Below are 17,255 nucleotides of genomic sequence, written 5' to 3'. Positions count from 1 at the left end.
ATCCATGCGACAACGAAGCCCCTTTTGCAGAAAAAATTCCTCTAATTTTTTGGATGCAAGGTGGGAAGCATATATAGGGCCTGAATGCCATATGTAAAAGTCAATTTTACGGTTCATAGGGCTAGCTCGATTAATAGGAGGCCTAAAGCAACAATTTTAAGTAGGACATTCTTTATTTAATTTTTTACATAATAATTTTTTATTTAAAATTTTTTATTCTTGTTATTTGAAATACAAAATTAATAATTAAGTTTTTATATTTAGGTTTTGCTAACATCTACTTTTCATTTTATAATATGATTAATCCACTTAATCTCGTTGTGATATAACTAATTTTTCTTAGAAATATAATTTAATCTTTTTTTATGCAGTTAAGAATTTTTATATTACAAGTTTGAACATCATTATGATTTTTGTCATTGTTATTTTTGCGGTATATTATTTCCCTATCTTCTAATTCAAGGACCAAGGTCAATCTTAAAATTGAAAAACATTGTTACAACTTCACTTAATTATGTAATCATTTAAGAGGCTCAACTTGTCAGAAGTCAAAACAAAGAGAAATTGAATACATCACTTAATCAATTAATACTAACCAATTCAAGATTAATATTTTATTATTATCAAGAATCAATGCCATGGTTATTATATAAAATTTTACAAAAAGATAATTTTATTTTATTTTAAATGAGTATTAATTTACCTCGAGTAAAGTGAAAAATGGTGAATGAAATTTGAAATCTAATTTTCAAATTTGATTTTAGTGTTGAGAGAGAAACAAAAGATTGTTTGGTGTGTTATCATATGAGATATTGAATGATTAATGTTGACAATGGGAGACTTACAAAAATTAAAATGTCATATATATATATATATGTGTGTGTGTTTGTGTGTGTGTTTCTCAAAAAAAAAAATTTTTGATGATTCAGTACACTCGCATTATTTTTTGACTAAAATGCAAATTGCACTAGTTAAGTTTGGCTAAAATTCATTTTAAGCTTTTAACTTTACTTTTGTTTAATTAAAACCACTAAGTTTCAAATTTATTCTCTTCAGACCATTTTTTTTTTCTGTTAAAAAATTGCAGTTAAGTATGCAATTAACTAATGAAAATATATTTTTTGAAAAACAATTCTCACAAAGCTTGGGTAGGAATGTAAAATTACATTATGGACTACTCATCTGGGATAGTAAAATTAATTAATGAAAGTAAAATTACATTTTGGTAGGAAAGTTATAGATGCTTGGTCCTATGTAATTGCAATTTTTTGGGGTCAAAATTCTACTAAAATCTTGTTTTTTCATTTTCCACTTAAAAATCTTATCAAATTTTAAAAACATTTTCAAATGCAGAAATTTTGACAAAATATGCTAAAATTCTAGTCATTTAATTTTTGACAAAAACATTTTAAAAAGATTGGCTTTCTAGTTTCCCTCATCAAATTATCTTAAATATCATAACATTTTCAAATGTTAAAACCATGGTTTTAAAAATTGGAATGGTTAAAGAATCGAAAATGGTGTCTAATTCCAAGGTTTGTTTGTTTGTTTTTTCTTAGTTAAATTAGTGGTTTTCACGATTGAATTATCAGTTTGACTGGTTTTTACCTTACCGATTCCGTGTTTGTTTTCCGGTTGACATGTGACATGTATTTAGTTACAAAAAGTGCCTTTATTTGTAAAGATAAGATGAAAATTAAGGGTTAAAAGGCCTGATCCAGTAATCGTACTTGTATGCTAACTTGGACCTAAAGGCCTAATGTGCAATAAACCTAGGGCTATCCACAGGTTAATCCGGGTTGGGTTTGTGCAAACTTGGACACGACTTGATCACTTTGAGTCCCCAAGAACAACCCCCACTATAAATCTCAAAGAAGCATCAGTTCAAGCAAGTAAGGTATCTCTGGGTGTCAGTCAGATGTTGATCGGTGTCGGTTATTAGAGGGGGTAGCCAATCTTGTAGCATCTTGCAAAAATCTCATTGGATTTGGCCGAAATCCTGCCAAATCTACTGAAATCTCGCCAGATTTGTTGAGATCTCAAGAATATCTTGCTTGATCTTGACAAGATTTCATCAAATCTGAACCAAATTTGACTGGAGAAAGGCTTACACTGGTGGAAAATGGAAACTTGGAGATTAGTTGGGTCAATTGGAATCAGGTTTTCGTGCAACAACCTGCCAACTTACCCACATGAATCGGTTTCCAATGGCAAAGACTAGTCGCCGACGGCCACAAGCGTTGGATTAGTCGGCGGTTGGCTCAAATTCGGTCAATTGGGGCAAGTGGTTTGGTTCCACAAGTTGCTTAGACAACCCCAAGTAAATTGAAAAAAGAGTCACGAACTAAATTAAATTTTTATCGAAAAACAATCAAAACTTATTTTCAAAGTACATGATAAAATTCTGTCAAATGTATAACGAACTACTAGGTTGTTGACGTGTCTTTTGAAAAAGAAAAGATTTGTGACCCTCATTCAATGAATCATGTTTAATAAACCAAATCTGATAATCACATCAGCAAAAGACTTCTAATTGAAATTTGCTTCTCTTTGATGGGCATCCACAACATTTAAGATCCAGTGTATAAGCAATTAAGTTTGACAACCATTTTTTTAGCCTGACTTTCATTCTGATGGAATTGTTTCGACCAAACAAAGCCTTTTCTTAAGATGAAACAACTAATGAATGAAACCGTGTCCATAAACAAGCCTTTTCTTAAGGGGGCCAAATCGGATAAGAACACTTCCGCTTTAAATTCTCAAATTCTTTCTAACTTTATCTAGATATAAGATACATGTTACATGAATTTTTTCTTAAAGATTACCGATTTTTTTTTAAATAGATGCTTATATTTGACTAAGAATGAGAGGAAATTAGATATTATTTAATAGCAGGAATATTTTTCTATCCAAATCAATTCCTTAATACTATCAAGCTCATTGTTGAAGGTTGCTTGACATGTTTTTTTTTATAAAGTTTCCATGACACCATGTTTCTATTTGTCCTTTTATTAACAACCACCAAAAAAAAAAAAAAAATTCTGGCTTAATTGTCTTAAGTCTTGTTTCTCAAAAAAAGAAAAGAAAAAGGCTTAAGTCTTGACTTGACTTGCAAAGTATGAAAGCAACTGTAGCAGAATAAAAGCACAATAGTTCTTTTTATGACCTCACAATTTGATGACATGTACAATTGTGAATGATGAACCAGTAATCACATATAGCATGAACCTACCATTGTGTTTTTTTTTTCCCCACAACTCACCATTGCACATTCATAGGCTGGGAGAAAAAGTGTGGTAAAGTATATCTCCATATACTTTCTGAAAGCAGAACATCCATAGAGAGAGAGAGATCAAAGGATAGAAGCACAATATCTTCTATATTGTTATTTCCCCTAAAAGATTGCCAACAAAGGCCAACTTTACTTTGCAACTCTGCCTGATTTTAGACCAAAAAGAAAAGGTGTAACGGGCCAATCCAAACAACCTATATATCTTGTGGTGGTGAGACTAGACTAGAAAAGAGTCAAAAGACCATTTAAAAAAGCAAACATCACTCAACGGTAGACCATCCCAGAACTTGGCACAGGCTAGTCAAGAAGCACACTGACCGAGGTCCGAGAAGTAAAAGTGTAAAGGTGAAACCATTTTGGTGCATCCATCATTTCGTGTCAACCACGTAAAAGCCTTGGTCATCCTAAAACCTTTTTGTGTATTTGCCACTAACTTTTCAAATATTTTTTTTATTTAAAAAAAAACTAATAGAATTATATTTTCATCAAATTTTACTAATTAAAAAAATAAACGTCAATAAAACATCCATTCAAACAAACACACACTTAGGCTTTGAGCCCTTAAATAGTGTGTTTGAAAGTTTGGAAAGAATGAGAGTAAAGGGGAAGGAGAGGAGAGAGGGAAGATGAGGGGAGGGGTAGTATGGTTGCCAATTTATCTTATTTTGATGTTTTAAAAATTAAATAGGAGGAGGGGAAATAAATTAAATATCACTTCTTTTTATTTGGATGTTCTAAAAATTAAGTAGAGAGGAAGAGGTATTTAGTCATACAAATTGACAGTTATGACCTTCTCTTACAAGTTGTAAAAATGTAGATATAAAAATTGACAATTTGAAGGGAAATTTGATAATTTATTTTTTATAATATAAGTGGAACTCCTCTCCTCACAAATTTGGGGAATTAAAAATACCCCTCCATATTCACTCAATCCTTCTTCCTCAGGCTTAAAAAAATGTCCAAACAAGATTCATTAAACTCTCAACATTCCCTCCCTCTACTCTCTATCCATGGTCTTGATTCAGGAGGGAAATAACATGAAAAAATTTCTAAGTAAATTACATTATAGGAAGATTGCTTGACCATTGCAATGTCATTCCTTTAATTTAAAATGTAGCAATGTATGCCTTATTTTTTTTTTTAATGAGTACTTTACCTGTATGTTAGTATTTTTCTTCAAATTAATCAATAAAAAAAATCAAATTTTATTCTAAAAAACATGTCCTAACCCACACATTAATTACCTTAATAGTCTTGAATAATAAACACATTGTATGCACAAACACATTACATGGGTGATCTAAATGGATTGTGCGTGTGATGTGTTTATTATTGGAGGTTACTAACTATTAAGGTTAGATGCGTTTTAGTTAGTTTAATTGGTAAAGTTCCTTGTCAAATAAGGGGTTTGGGTACGAATTTCGCTTACACTAAAATCTAATTAGTGTTTTGGCTTAAAAAAAAAAAAAACCATCATAAAACAAGAGTTATATGTTCAAATCTGTCACTCATATGTGTGTAATATTTAGGTTAACATTGTCATTGTGTATGTAATTGATTTGTTATTGGAGAGAATAACACATTTTAACAAATTTAAATTTCTAATTTGATGAAATACAAACAAATAGAGTAAAATGCTCATTATGAAAAGATATGGGAGTTTTATACTAAAAGGGACATTGCAACTATCCAATACTGATGAGGAAAAGTGCAAATTTCCCTTATATTTTCTCTCTAAAATATATAGCTAATTTAAATTTGGACATGTAATTTTAAAAATGATCTAATATAATATTTTTGAATTTCTAAAAAAGAATAATCTTATCTTTCCATCTATTTTTTGCCTATTCAGGGCATCGGTTCAATTTTGACCCTTTAAATATAGGGTGTCTCAACTTTCGTTATTACATTTCCATATTTTGAAAAACTAAAATCCAAAATTTCAACTTCAGGAGACCAAAATCAAACAAATCTTATATTTTAGAGATTAAAATGCAATTTACCCAAAAGTATCATATATCTTCGGTTACATAAAATGCCAATTGAGTTTTTTTATTATTAAGTGGAGCACATATTGAAATACGCCAAAATATGTGCATACTATAGGCTATATTGTATAAGAGCATCCACCCAATAAGAGAAAAACAAAACAAGAATCAAGAAAGAAGGTACAAAAGGGTGAAAAACAAAATATAAAGCGAACTTATAAAATTCAAGAATTCAATAAACTTAGGAAAAGAGAAGGACCAGATCAATGATCAATCTAATCATTTTTTTTTTTTTTTTTTTGTTTTGTTTTAAAAGAATACAAAATTTTCATAACTTATTTTGTGGGCGTGTCATATATGATGGAGCTCCACTCTGGTTTAATTTACAAATCTGGGATGACAAGAACTTGTAAAAGCAGAAAATTCAAATCAGGAAACATCTTTCCAACTAAACTAGTACATATAAATTTCATTTCTTCTCTGGATTCTCTGGTTCTTGAGGCTTGCAGTCAGTGGTAGTGCATGCCTCACAAGCTGGAGAAGAAAGAAAGTCGGAGAGACTGATGCGCAATGTTTGATGTTTTTCATCATTTGCGGGAACATGGAGGAGAGCTTCCATAATTAGAATCTCCCAATCACGAGGACGGAGAAATGAAAACCAGGAGTCATCTGTTTAAGGACAATCCGGCTTTGTTAATAAAGGAAAAGTTTGATTTAAATTCATGCGATATATGTTGCTGAACTAACAAAAATGATCAAACTATAAAATGTTTTTTTCCCCCCAACATAGACATTGATGGTGTTCAATCACAAGAATTCCCCAAAAAGCTTTTACTGATACCAATTTTTTGTACAAACCAAAATAGAAAATGTCACAAGGGAAATAGTAACATATTGACAACAGTTGCTTATGAAGGTTACAAATTGGTTGTAAAATCATCAGACACACATGAGAGAGCCTGAAGAATATTAAGCACCAAAATTGTAACTGTAACAGTAAATATTGAACAATACAAACCTCCATTGCGAACTGCCTTCAGCTGGAAGACTCCGGAGCCTTGTGGTCCAGACACAGGAAATGTGCAAGACACAGACTTTCTCTTATGAGCTACTGCAAGGGATGCATTGTACCATGGACCCTTCACAATTGGTTCCCCAATAGCATCTAAAAGTGCCTTGTTCTTACTAGCTTTCTCCAAGGCTTTGCTGCAAAATTTGTAGGGAAATTATTAACTCCAAGGTAAGTAAAAGTGAGCATAAATGTGATACATGATACATTGCTTTAATCTTACAAACAATGAAGACAGATAAAAGAGGTTTTCCTTAACAACCACCCTCTCTCTCTCTCTCTCTCTCTCTCTCTCTCTCTCTTCCTCACTCTTTCCCCCAACCTGCACTCTGCCTTTCCCCTTTATCTACTAAAAAAGAATCAAGGGCGATAAGATAACCTTGTATCTGTAAAAACAACATCCACATTCCAACATCTAAGAATATATTGAGTAGAGGAGAAGAATTAGTGCTCTATTTTGTTTAAATGGAAAAATGTTTTCCATATTTTCTAGTGTTTAGTACAACAAAAATAAAAAATCAACGGAAAAATGTTTTATGTTGTCAACAGAAGCAAGCCAAAAGAGGCATTCCCTACACTCACCCTCTCAATTGCCTTGTGCTGCCAACAAGGCAACAACACTACTGCCACTGCCTCCCTCGCCAAACTACCACTGCTGCCACACCACCATGGCAGCTAACACTCCCTGCCATTGGCAACACTATAACACTATCTCCGACACCATCACTATTGCTGATAAAAAGGTTATATCTAGTTCACAAAACTCCCACATTTGGTAGGTAACCTTACTCTCTTTCTTTTTTGTTTTTTTTTTTTTTTTGGGAGAGGCTAATACATGTGGCTGACCCTAATTGATTTGTTGAGGATCCATAACTAATCAGAAAATTTCGGGACCAAGGCTTTGTTGTTGATTTTGTAGAGGTTCATTCCTAGACTTGAACCTAAGATTTTACTTATGGGGGAAACCACTAGCCATCGTACCAAAGCATCACCTTTACCATTGCTTATACATATAAAAGGTCATACCTAGTGCACAAAACTTACAGTTTTTGTGGGATTTGGGAGAGGTTGCAGGCAGCCTTACCCCCTTTTTTTTTCGAGACATTGATTTCCTGATTGGAACTACAAGCCACAACTTGTCGCTTTTGGGGGAAGGCACTTGCAATCACACCAAAAGGTCCAATCTCTTACATTTTCATACAAGTAAAATAATTTTTTTTGGATAGAAGTAAAATAAATTTATTCAACAAAGAAAATGAGAACTAATAGTCTAAATTTTACATTTACAATCTTAAGCTCTTTATAAAATCTAACAAAGAGCTTGAGGGAAAACTTCCTAAATCAATCATCCAATCATACAACACCACTATCATTGCTACTGCCATCACTACCACCATCATTTCCCCCACTGCAACCACCATCATCACCACCAGTGTTTCCCCAATCACTATCACCACCATCACCACATCACCTTTGCTACCACCACCACCACCACCACCATCACCATGACTTTTGCTATCACCATGCTTACATGAAATATTAAAGATTTTCCATGTAAGCCAAATGACTCAATTTTTTCCAAATTATTTTCAGAGCCATAATCAAATTCAAGATAACAAGCCATTTTCCAAAAATTGTTTTCTAGATAGAAAAATGTTTTTTTTTTTTTTATTGAAATAAACAAGAGTGTAAAATGCACAGGAAGTGTATTGAGCTACTCATAAAAAAATATCTAATAGTGAAAAGGTCTTAAATTTCTAAAGAAGATGCGGAAGGACACTATCTAAGATAGACATCCAATCATATAAAGATCTCAAAAATAGTTCTCTATGACATGTCAGACGTTTAACACCTTCAAAAGTCCTATGAATCCTCTCTCCATGTTGTCCAGGTAACAAATATCAGAACAACATATATTCTCATGTATCAACTAAATCTTCCTTACCAACATACAAACATTTGAATCACATTCTTCAGCATCACCCATGATATATCAACTAAGAAAAACACAAGTGACCAAATATCTTATAATTGAGTTATGAAGTAGAAGATGATCAATTGATTTCCCACTGCATTTGCACATACAAAAAAAATCAACATTGACTAAATTCCACTTTCAAAAACTTTCCCAAAGTTGTTCTCCAATGTCCATGTAAAAAAAAAAAAAATTTACCTTACAAGGCACCTTAGCATTCTAAATACTCTTCCATGGGAACATTACTGTTGAAGATACTCTCAAAGCATCATAGAATGATCAAATAATACTTATAAAAAAAAAAAAAATCAAAGAATGATCAAACATGGACTTCTAACCTCCAGGACACTTGGTCTACACCTCCATTAGTAGGAAAAATGAAAATATAACAAATCTTTTTGATAAATAACGTAAGAATATTAATAATAATAATAAAGAAGTTGCCAAGCCGAGTACATTGGGATGTACTATGGGTACAAAAATCAAGAAACAAAAGAACAACGGTCAAGAAAAATAGAAAAGGAAAAACAAGAAAAATGAGAAAAAACCACACTCCATTCAAAGAGAGTGTGTAAGAAAAAAGACTTAATCTCCAGCAAAGAGCGTTCGCAACCCTCAAAACTTCTAGCATTCCTTTCTCGCCAAATGCACCAAATCAAGCAGTGAGGAACTAATTTCCAAACATCAATGTGACGATGTCGCGCAAACTTTCCTTGCCAAGCCTCAAACACCTCAAGAACAGTACGAGGCATAACCCACTGAATACCAAACAAACAGAAAACCAAAGACCACAACTCCCAAGCTATGGTACAATGAAGTAGAAGATGATCCACCGACTCCCCACACCTCTTACACATAAAGCACCAGTCAAGCACAATCACTCGTCTTTTACGAAGGTTGTCTGTTGTTAAGATCTTACCTAAGGAAGCAGACCAAGAAAAGAAGGCTACCCTTGGAGGAGCCTTCGATTGCCATATCATTTTCCATGGAAAGGAAACAGGATTATGAGGGTAGAAAGAACTGTAATAACCTCTAACCTCAAAACTTGTATTCCTTGCGGGCTTCCAACATACCCTATTTGGTCCAAACCCTCTTGCTGACGAGGAGTAAACTAGCCCCATAAATCGATCAAAGGCTTCTTCTTCCCAGTCTTGTGGAGAACGACGAAATTGCACATTCCAGTGATACCTCCAGCAGACCAACCCATAACTTCAGCCACTGAGGAGTCCTTGGACCTACTAAGACAATAAAGCTCCGGAAAGACCTCTTGGAGAGTACAATCCCCACACCACACATGTTTCCAAAATTTCACTCTAGTACCATCCCCCACATCATAAACAAGTAGTTTAGAGAAGTTCAACCAACCACTTCTAATATATCTCCACAAGCTGACCCTGTAAGGACTTGTCACCTTCTTCGTACACCAACCACCCCAAATATTCCCATATTTTGCCTCTATAACCCTCCTCCATAAAGCATCAATCTCGGTGCCATACCTCCACAACCATTTACCCAGTAAGGCAGAATTAAAATTACCCAACTGTCTTATACCCAACCCCCCATCCTGCAGTGGCCTACAAACCTTGGCCCAATTAACTAAATGAATTTTAGGTTCACCACCAATCCCATCCCACAAAAAATTTCTCTGTAATTTCTCCATACGCTTAGCCACCTTACCTGGTAAAGGAAGAAGGGAAAGAAAATAAGTAGGTAAGGACGATAGTGAGCTTTTAATGAGTGTCACCTTACCCCCTTTAGATAAATACATTCTCTTCCAACCTGCTAATCTCCTCTCCATTCTCTCAAGAATAGGGTTCCAAACAGATAAGTCCTTAAATTTAGCACCTAAAGGAAGGCCCAAATATTTCAAGGGCAGAGAAGACTGCCCACACCCCAACAGACCCACCAAAGCCTCCAAATTGGGTACGCCACCAACAGGTACCAACTCAGATTTCCCTAAATTAATATGAAGCCCGGACACCTCCTCAAATCTAGTAAGAACCGCTCTCAAATTAGCAATTTGAGACGGTTCAGCATCACAAAAAATCAAAGTGTCATCTGCAAATAGGAGGTGAGACACCATCACTGATGGACCAACCGCACCGCCCACAGAAAAACCTGAAAATTGCCCAGAGGAGGCAGCCACATCCAACAATCGACTTAATGCCTCCATCACAATATCAAACAACAATGGAGATAAAGGATCCCCTTGTCGAAGCCCCCTAGAACTTCCAAAAAAATCAGATGGGCTGCCATTGATCAAAATGGAGAACTTTACAGTTGAAATGCAATACCTTATCCAGTTTCTCCATTTTTCTGAGAAACCACAACGTTGCAGCATATACAATAAAAAATCCCAACTCACATGATCATACGTCTTCTCCACATCCAACTTACAAAGCACACCCGGAACTCCTGACTTCAATCTACTATCAATACATTCAGCAGCAATCAAGACGGAATCCAAAATCTGTCTGCCCTTCACAAAAGCATTTTGTGAATCCGAAATAAGACCATGCGCCACCCTACGAAGCCGATTAGCCAACACCTTAGAAATAATCTTATACATCCCACCAACTAAGTTGATAGGCCGATAATCCTTAACCTCCACAGCATCCACTTTCTTAGGAATAAGGGCTAGGAATGAAGCATTAAGACTCTTCTCAAACACCACCTGAGAATGGAAATTATGGAATACAGCCATAATTTTAGGTTTCAAAACACCCCAACAAGACTGGAAGAAGGCCATGGAAAAGCCATCCGGGCCAGGTGCCTTATCACCATTAAAATCATGGATCACCTCAAACACTTCTCCTTCCTCAAATAGGCTTATGGTGGATGGGGTGTTGTCTTCGGACCCTGCTGCTGTAGCAAACTGTATTTCTCAATTTTATAGGCAGCTTTACCTTGAGGAGGTGGCTCACAGACCTGTCTTAGATGATGTGGAATTTTCTAGCATTTCGGTGGAAGATGCAAGTTGGCTAGATATAACAAATCAAAAAGCTAAACCACTGACCCAATTCTCAATCCTAAAAAGCACAATTAAATCAAGAATTCCAAGAAGCCACTCCTGTTTCTATTGAGTTGCCTATAGCTGAAGCATTCTTGCCTACAGCCAAGTAAAAAGATCAAGAAACAGGCCGATCAGTTATAGCTCAACTAGCACTTCCTTCGCCCATGATAATTGGTTGGAGGGTGAAGTCATGTGTCTATGACCCATTGGGTGATTGTGTAACTTACAAACCAAAAAAATAATAATAATAAAAATAAATCAAGAAACAGGTCTTTCATAAAAGAATTATTACACCATATATAACTCCAAAAAGAACTGTTTTACCATCTCTAACTAGAAACTTGATATGCTAGAAAAAAGATCCTAAACTCCTCTAACACTCTTCCATATATCAACCCCATGATATCCCCCTTAATTGTCTTTGTCGCCCCCCCCCCCCCCTCTTCTTCCCCAGACCCTTTAAAGAAATGCCTCTCCATGTTCTACACTAATGACACGCCTCCAAAGTTGAGAGAGAGACCTCCACAATCATTGTCCTAGGAGGAATTGATTAAAAGTACTTAATTTATGCACCCCACTCCTCCTCCACTAAATAAAATTTGTTGGTGCCACCCAACCCACAAAAGAATTGTTTTGCAGTTTTCCCCATCCATTAGAAACATGAATAGGCTTAGTGAAAATAAAAATAAAATATGTTTGTAGGCTAGATAGTATACTTTTGATAATGGTGATCCTTCCTTCTTTTTAATAAATATAACTTATTCTAACCTACTAATATCTTTTCCACCTTTTCAATGATATTAGGGTTTTTGTCTTTCTCATACCTTTTCAGTGATGAAATTCCAAATTGTTTGTACCTTAGAGGACAAACTCAGAGATAATCCCAAATATACCATAGGTTGGGTACCCACCTTTATTTTATTTATCATTATTATTTATTACAACAATCAAGTTAGTCAGATAAACATAAAGTAGCAAATGTAAAGACCTGAAGCATTTAACCACTCAAGCAGAGTATTGAATAATAAAAGCTTCAAATCGTTAAGCATTCCTCTCCAGCCAAATACCCACCTTACAATCTAAGACTCAGGCTAGCTCTATTATGCCCTTCACTTCATCTATTGATACAAGCTCACTTTGGTTAACCTTTAACCTTGACAGTAACTCAAAATAGAGAAAAACATATCAAATATAACAAAGCTGACCAGAATTTGATTCACATAATAATATTGTAGCATCAACAAAAATAGATGAGAGATTTTCATAACCCCTTTCCCCCATAAGCTGAAAACTAGCTTACCCACCCTCCACAACTTTGTATAACATCCCACTGAGTATTTCCATCACCAAGATGAAAAAAGAAAAAAAAGGGTAATGGGTCTTCTTACTTCAATCCTCTTGAACTATTGAAAAAAAAAAAGTTTGGCTTCCATTAACCATAATTAAAATCAAATTGTCGAAACACAAACATAAAACTAAACCTACTTCCTCCACTTCTCTACAAAATCAAAATTTCCTAATAGATACATCAAATAGCCCCAAATAACATGATCATATGGTTTTTCACTATCCAGCTTACATATTGCCCTAGGACTATTGCTTCATATTCAGCTATCAATGCACTCATTCTCAATGAGAACTGAATCAAGGATTTGCCAGCCTTCTATGAAAGCAGTTTGTGTATCTCAAACAAGACTACCTATAGCACATTTTAAAGCTATTGACCTACATCTTTTGATGCGGACAAGAAAGAGTTCAAGGAAAAACAAGATTAATTATATATAGATTCAAGATTTGTGGTCTAGTTTTGAGTCTTTTGACGTGGGACTTCCTTGACACCATGGATAAATGGCCATTTGACCAACATTCGGAAAAAAAGTAAGTAATATATAGGAACTTATATAAGGAGACACCACCCTTCAGGATGTTACATAACAAGCTCCAGTTAAGGGTCTTCCCTTGTTTGGATTGCAGTTTTGGGGAAATGTTTGACTATTGACAATTTAAGGAAAAGAAAGGTTTGCATTCTGGATTGGTGTTATATGTGCAAGTGCAATTGTGAAAGTGTTGACCATCTTTTCCTTCATTGCTCGGTTGCCATGGAGTTGTGGGATATGGTTTTCGGTTTATTTGGAGTTTGTTGGGTTATGCCAAGGTCTGTTGTTGAGCTATTGGCTTGCTAGCAAGGTCGTTTTAGTCGCCATCATAATGGAGATATATGGAAGGCCGTTCCTCATTGTTTGTTGTGGTGTATTTGGAAGGAGAGAAATAGTAGGTGTTTTGAAGACATCGAGAGTTCCATGCCTGATCTCAAGCTTCTTTTTTTCTGAAACTTACTTGACTGTTTCTCAGTGTGGAGAAGCCATCATTTTTCTTCTATTTTGGATTTACTTGACTTTTGTAATGTTCATCTTTGATTTGTTCCCCCTTGTATACTCCCTGTGTACTTGGGTGACTCTCTCTTTTTAATATCAATGAATCTTTATTACTTATAAAAAAAAAAAAGGTCTTCCCATAGATTGTAAAGACTCCTTTGTAAATATACTTTAATCTTCTTCTCTGGATTTTTTTTTTGGGGGTGGGGGGGTGTTGTTGGAGTTGATAAGAGGTAAAGTAATCTAAATATGGATTTGATGTCTTACAATATGTTGACATCTGCCAAAGTGATTGAGCATTTTGAACCTCTCATAATAAGGATAACTAAATCATAGTATGATATATTCTCTAAATATCACAGAGAAGTTTTTATCACCACAGTAAGTTAAATATTTGGGTGCACCATGTACTGGAAAATGAGTCAATGACTGGTAATTCTTCATAACTTTATTCAGTTTCTGAGTCCTTCTTTACCCTTTATCTAAGTCTTAGATCTCTCTCTTTCTCTTCATAAAAGACAACAGACATATCCACCATGGTCAAGATTCCATGGGTCTCAATATAGGGACTCTTTTTTGATACCCGAGAGACCTTCCCAACATGTGCCCTTTGGACTCGTGGTGGCCAGGGAAAATTCGGGATGTGGGTGGGTCATCCCTTTAAGCTTGCACATCAAGTAATTGCAACTGAGATGCAACAGCTAGGGATATGGACAACCATATGCTATTTCCATTTTCCACAAAGTTTCTCTTACTATTAAGCTATTTAAGAAGGATGATCTCTGTTCTTTCTATCATTTCACACTTGTTTGATCTATACCTGATATTTAAAGTCAATAGATTTAACACTCTACCAAATTAGAAGGACAATGTTGGTATAATGTAAAAGATATGCAAGCACATGAAGCTTAAATAACAAGCCATGGGATATTCAGACCTGTGGAATCTTGACAATGGTGAGTATGTCCATTGTCTCTCTCTATCTCTCTCTCCACACACACACACACTAGATTTACCATGACATGATGACAAACATAGACATTACACGATGTGCTTCCTATAAAAGGACCATGACGTTGGCAGAAGGCACTCTGCAAATAACCAGATTTTCAGACTTGTAATTTCCGGTAAGAAGCTGGACATGAAGATGAGACAACATTAACCCCCTCCAACCAGCTCCGCCTTGAAACAATAACCATCTAGATATGGTCACGAATGCATAAATATGCCATATCCAAAACAACTTGCCAGAAGTCTATCATACAGATGCTTTAAGTTTTGAAAGACATCTCGATCTCACATTGCAAAACCTTAATTGGTTCAGTTAAATCAGTAATATAAAATTTCGATATACAAGTTCAATCAACATCATCATTTCTTATAGAAGTTCCTTTTATACTAGTTATAAAACTTCTTAGACACTAAAAACCATCCCATATAAAATGCAACATACCTGCTACAGCTGTTATAAATAACAAGGTCATCAAGAGCACTCAAAGCAATCCCGCCGGTTATGGTAATCAAAACAAAAGACACTGCTTTCCGACTAAATGATTTGCTCTTCCCTTCATCCACGGGCTTTGCAGAACTGCAGGAAGCAATCTAATCAGTCAAAATCAAGCTCAACTTCCCCAATTAAATATGGGTATGAAAGCTTTTAGCTTTAAGCTCGAATTCATTGATCTTAACAATTCATCTTTTTTTTTTTTTTTTTTATCTCAAAAAAGAAAAACACAACACAAATGGGTCTGATTTGAAATCACAAAATCCAACTTCTCAAGTCATTTACATGCATTATTTTCTTCCACATTTCCCATTTCTCAAAATTTTAAATTAGACCCATTGCCCTTTTCTTTTCCATCAAATTTTCCTGCTGTAAAGCATATGAATTTAATACAGTCCAACCAATCTATCCTAACACAGACCCTGAAACTCAGTCTTCATATTTCCTCAACCAAAACAAAAACATATCGTTTTCTCGGATAACAAACAAACAGAGTGGCAATAAAAAACCTTCAATAAAAAACCTTCCCTCAGACAAAGATATAGTAATAAAGATTGGAAATCAAAATAGGAGTAATTAACAAAGTATAAAAAAGAAAAAGGTGGGTGGGAAATATCGCATACCTGGAAAGCTGTGACGCTGGGGTTGGGGAGTTCTTGAACATGGAAATTAATCTTCTCCCCAACATTTCTCTGCTTTGCTTAGCTCGCTCTGAGCCTATGCCTTGTGTTAAGTTTAAACCCTTCTTCTAAGCAAGATGGGTTTTGTGGGGTTTTACAACTTCTCTTGTTCTCTAGTATGTTATGTTTTTCTGCGTTGCTTTGCTTGAAAGTTCCAAAGGTACCACAAACAGTTTTTTTTACTTTTTACTTTTTACTTTTTTTTTTTTTTTTTTTTTGGAATTTGAAAATTGTTGTTGCAAGCACAGAAGTGTACAAACAAGGGAAATCTTATTTTGAAAATATAATTTTAGCTAATATTTTTATTTCACAATTTAAGTAAAATTGTGTTATTTTTATTTTTTATTATTGAGAAAGAAGTAAAATACCATATTTTGTTGAACTTATTATGGTCTTGTAAGTAAAATTGTGTTTTGAACACACAAGGGCATAATAAGTTCAACAATATATGGTCCACATGTTTTTAGTCACAAGTTTTCAGTTGAAATCTATAATATGGTCCAACACAATCTTATTTATCTTTTCTTTTTAAATACCAGAATTCTAACATATTTTTTCAAAAACCCACGAATCAAATGAAAATATATATGAATTTTATATTTTATATATTCCATTCCTTACATTGTTATAATTAAAAGCTTTAGATTTGATAAAAAAAAAATTTAGAGACTTACTAAAACTAGCTGCTAAATTGTGTAAAACATAAAAAATGTAAGTAGTAATAAATTTTTTTTTGAGAGAGTTTCAATGTATGGCTTCCGCTCCTAATGATAGTTTTTTATCATCAGATTAAGATACCAATCAGTTTTTGGTGTAAGCAGGGATTGAACCCCAAATCTTTTATACAACTATCAAAGAATTAACTAGTTGAGATAACTGAAACCTATTAAGTAATAATAAATTTAAATTAAAATTAGCAATAATTTTTACAAAATAACTCCCAATGTATATAGAATATATTTAGAGAATATCAAACCTAAGTTAATCATAACTTTTTTAATGTTGACTTACTTTACCAAAAAAATGGTGAGTTTTTAATCAGTTTACCCTAACATGGTTTAACACTAATATAGGGAAAACTTTTTTTTTTTTTTTTTTACTTCAAGTAGGTGGCTTTTAGCATTTTTTTTTTGGGTTGATAATCAGGTGGCTTTTAGCATCTGGTATTAAATATAAATTTATTTTATTTTTGAGCTTTAGGTAGTGGGCTTAGATTCTTATTTTTGCCATTGATATTTTTAAGTGGGGCACCCATTTTGGGTTTTCTGAGAAAAATAGGCCCAAAAATTGGAGCCCAACAGGCATCACACGAGCCCACCAACATATATTCTGCTCCTGGGATTTGAATTTGGACTCTTG

The 17,255-nt window shown here is 34.3% G+C and overlaps 1 protein-coding gene across 1 annotated transcript; it reads right to left on the bottom strand.

The window, feature by feature from the left end:
* Window positions 1–5,524: 5,524 nt before the first annotated feature.
* On the bottom strand, window positions 5,525–16,052 carry LOC142618881 (uncharacterized). The gene is made up of 4 exons (XM_075791921.1): window positions 15,840–16,052; window positions 15,166–15,300; window positions 6,299–6,486; window positions 5,525–5,949 (listed from the first exon to the last, which is right to left on the bottom strand). Exons 1-4 carry the CDS (start codon window positions 15,902–15,904, stop codon window positions 5,750–5,752), a joined length of 588 nt encoding a protein of 195 aa, XP_075648036.1. The 5' UTR covers window positions 15,905–16,052; the 3' UTR covers window positions 5,525–5,749.
* Between the last annotated feature and the right edge of the window lie 1,203 nt (window positions 16,053–17,255).

The sequence above is a fragment of the Castanea sativa genome, chromosome 12 (assembly GCF_040712315.1).
Source record: "Castanea sativa cultivar Marrone di Chiusa Pesio chromosome 12, ASM4071231v1".
NCBI lineage: Eukaryota > Viridiplantae > Streptophyta > Magnoliopsida > Fagales > Fagaceae > Castanea > Castanea sativa.
The sequence above is the reverse complement of the archived record's forward strand: the minus strand, read 5'-3'. Positions and strand labels throughout refer to the sequence as shown.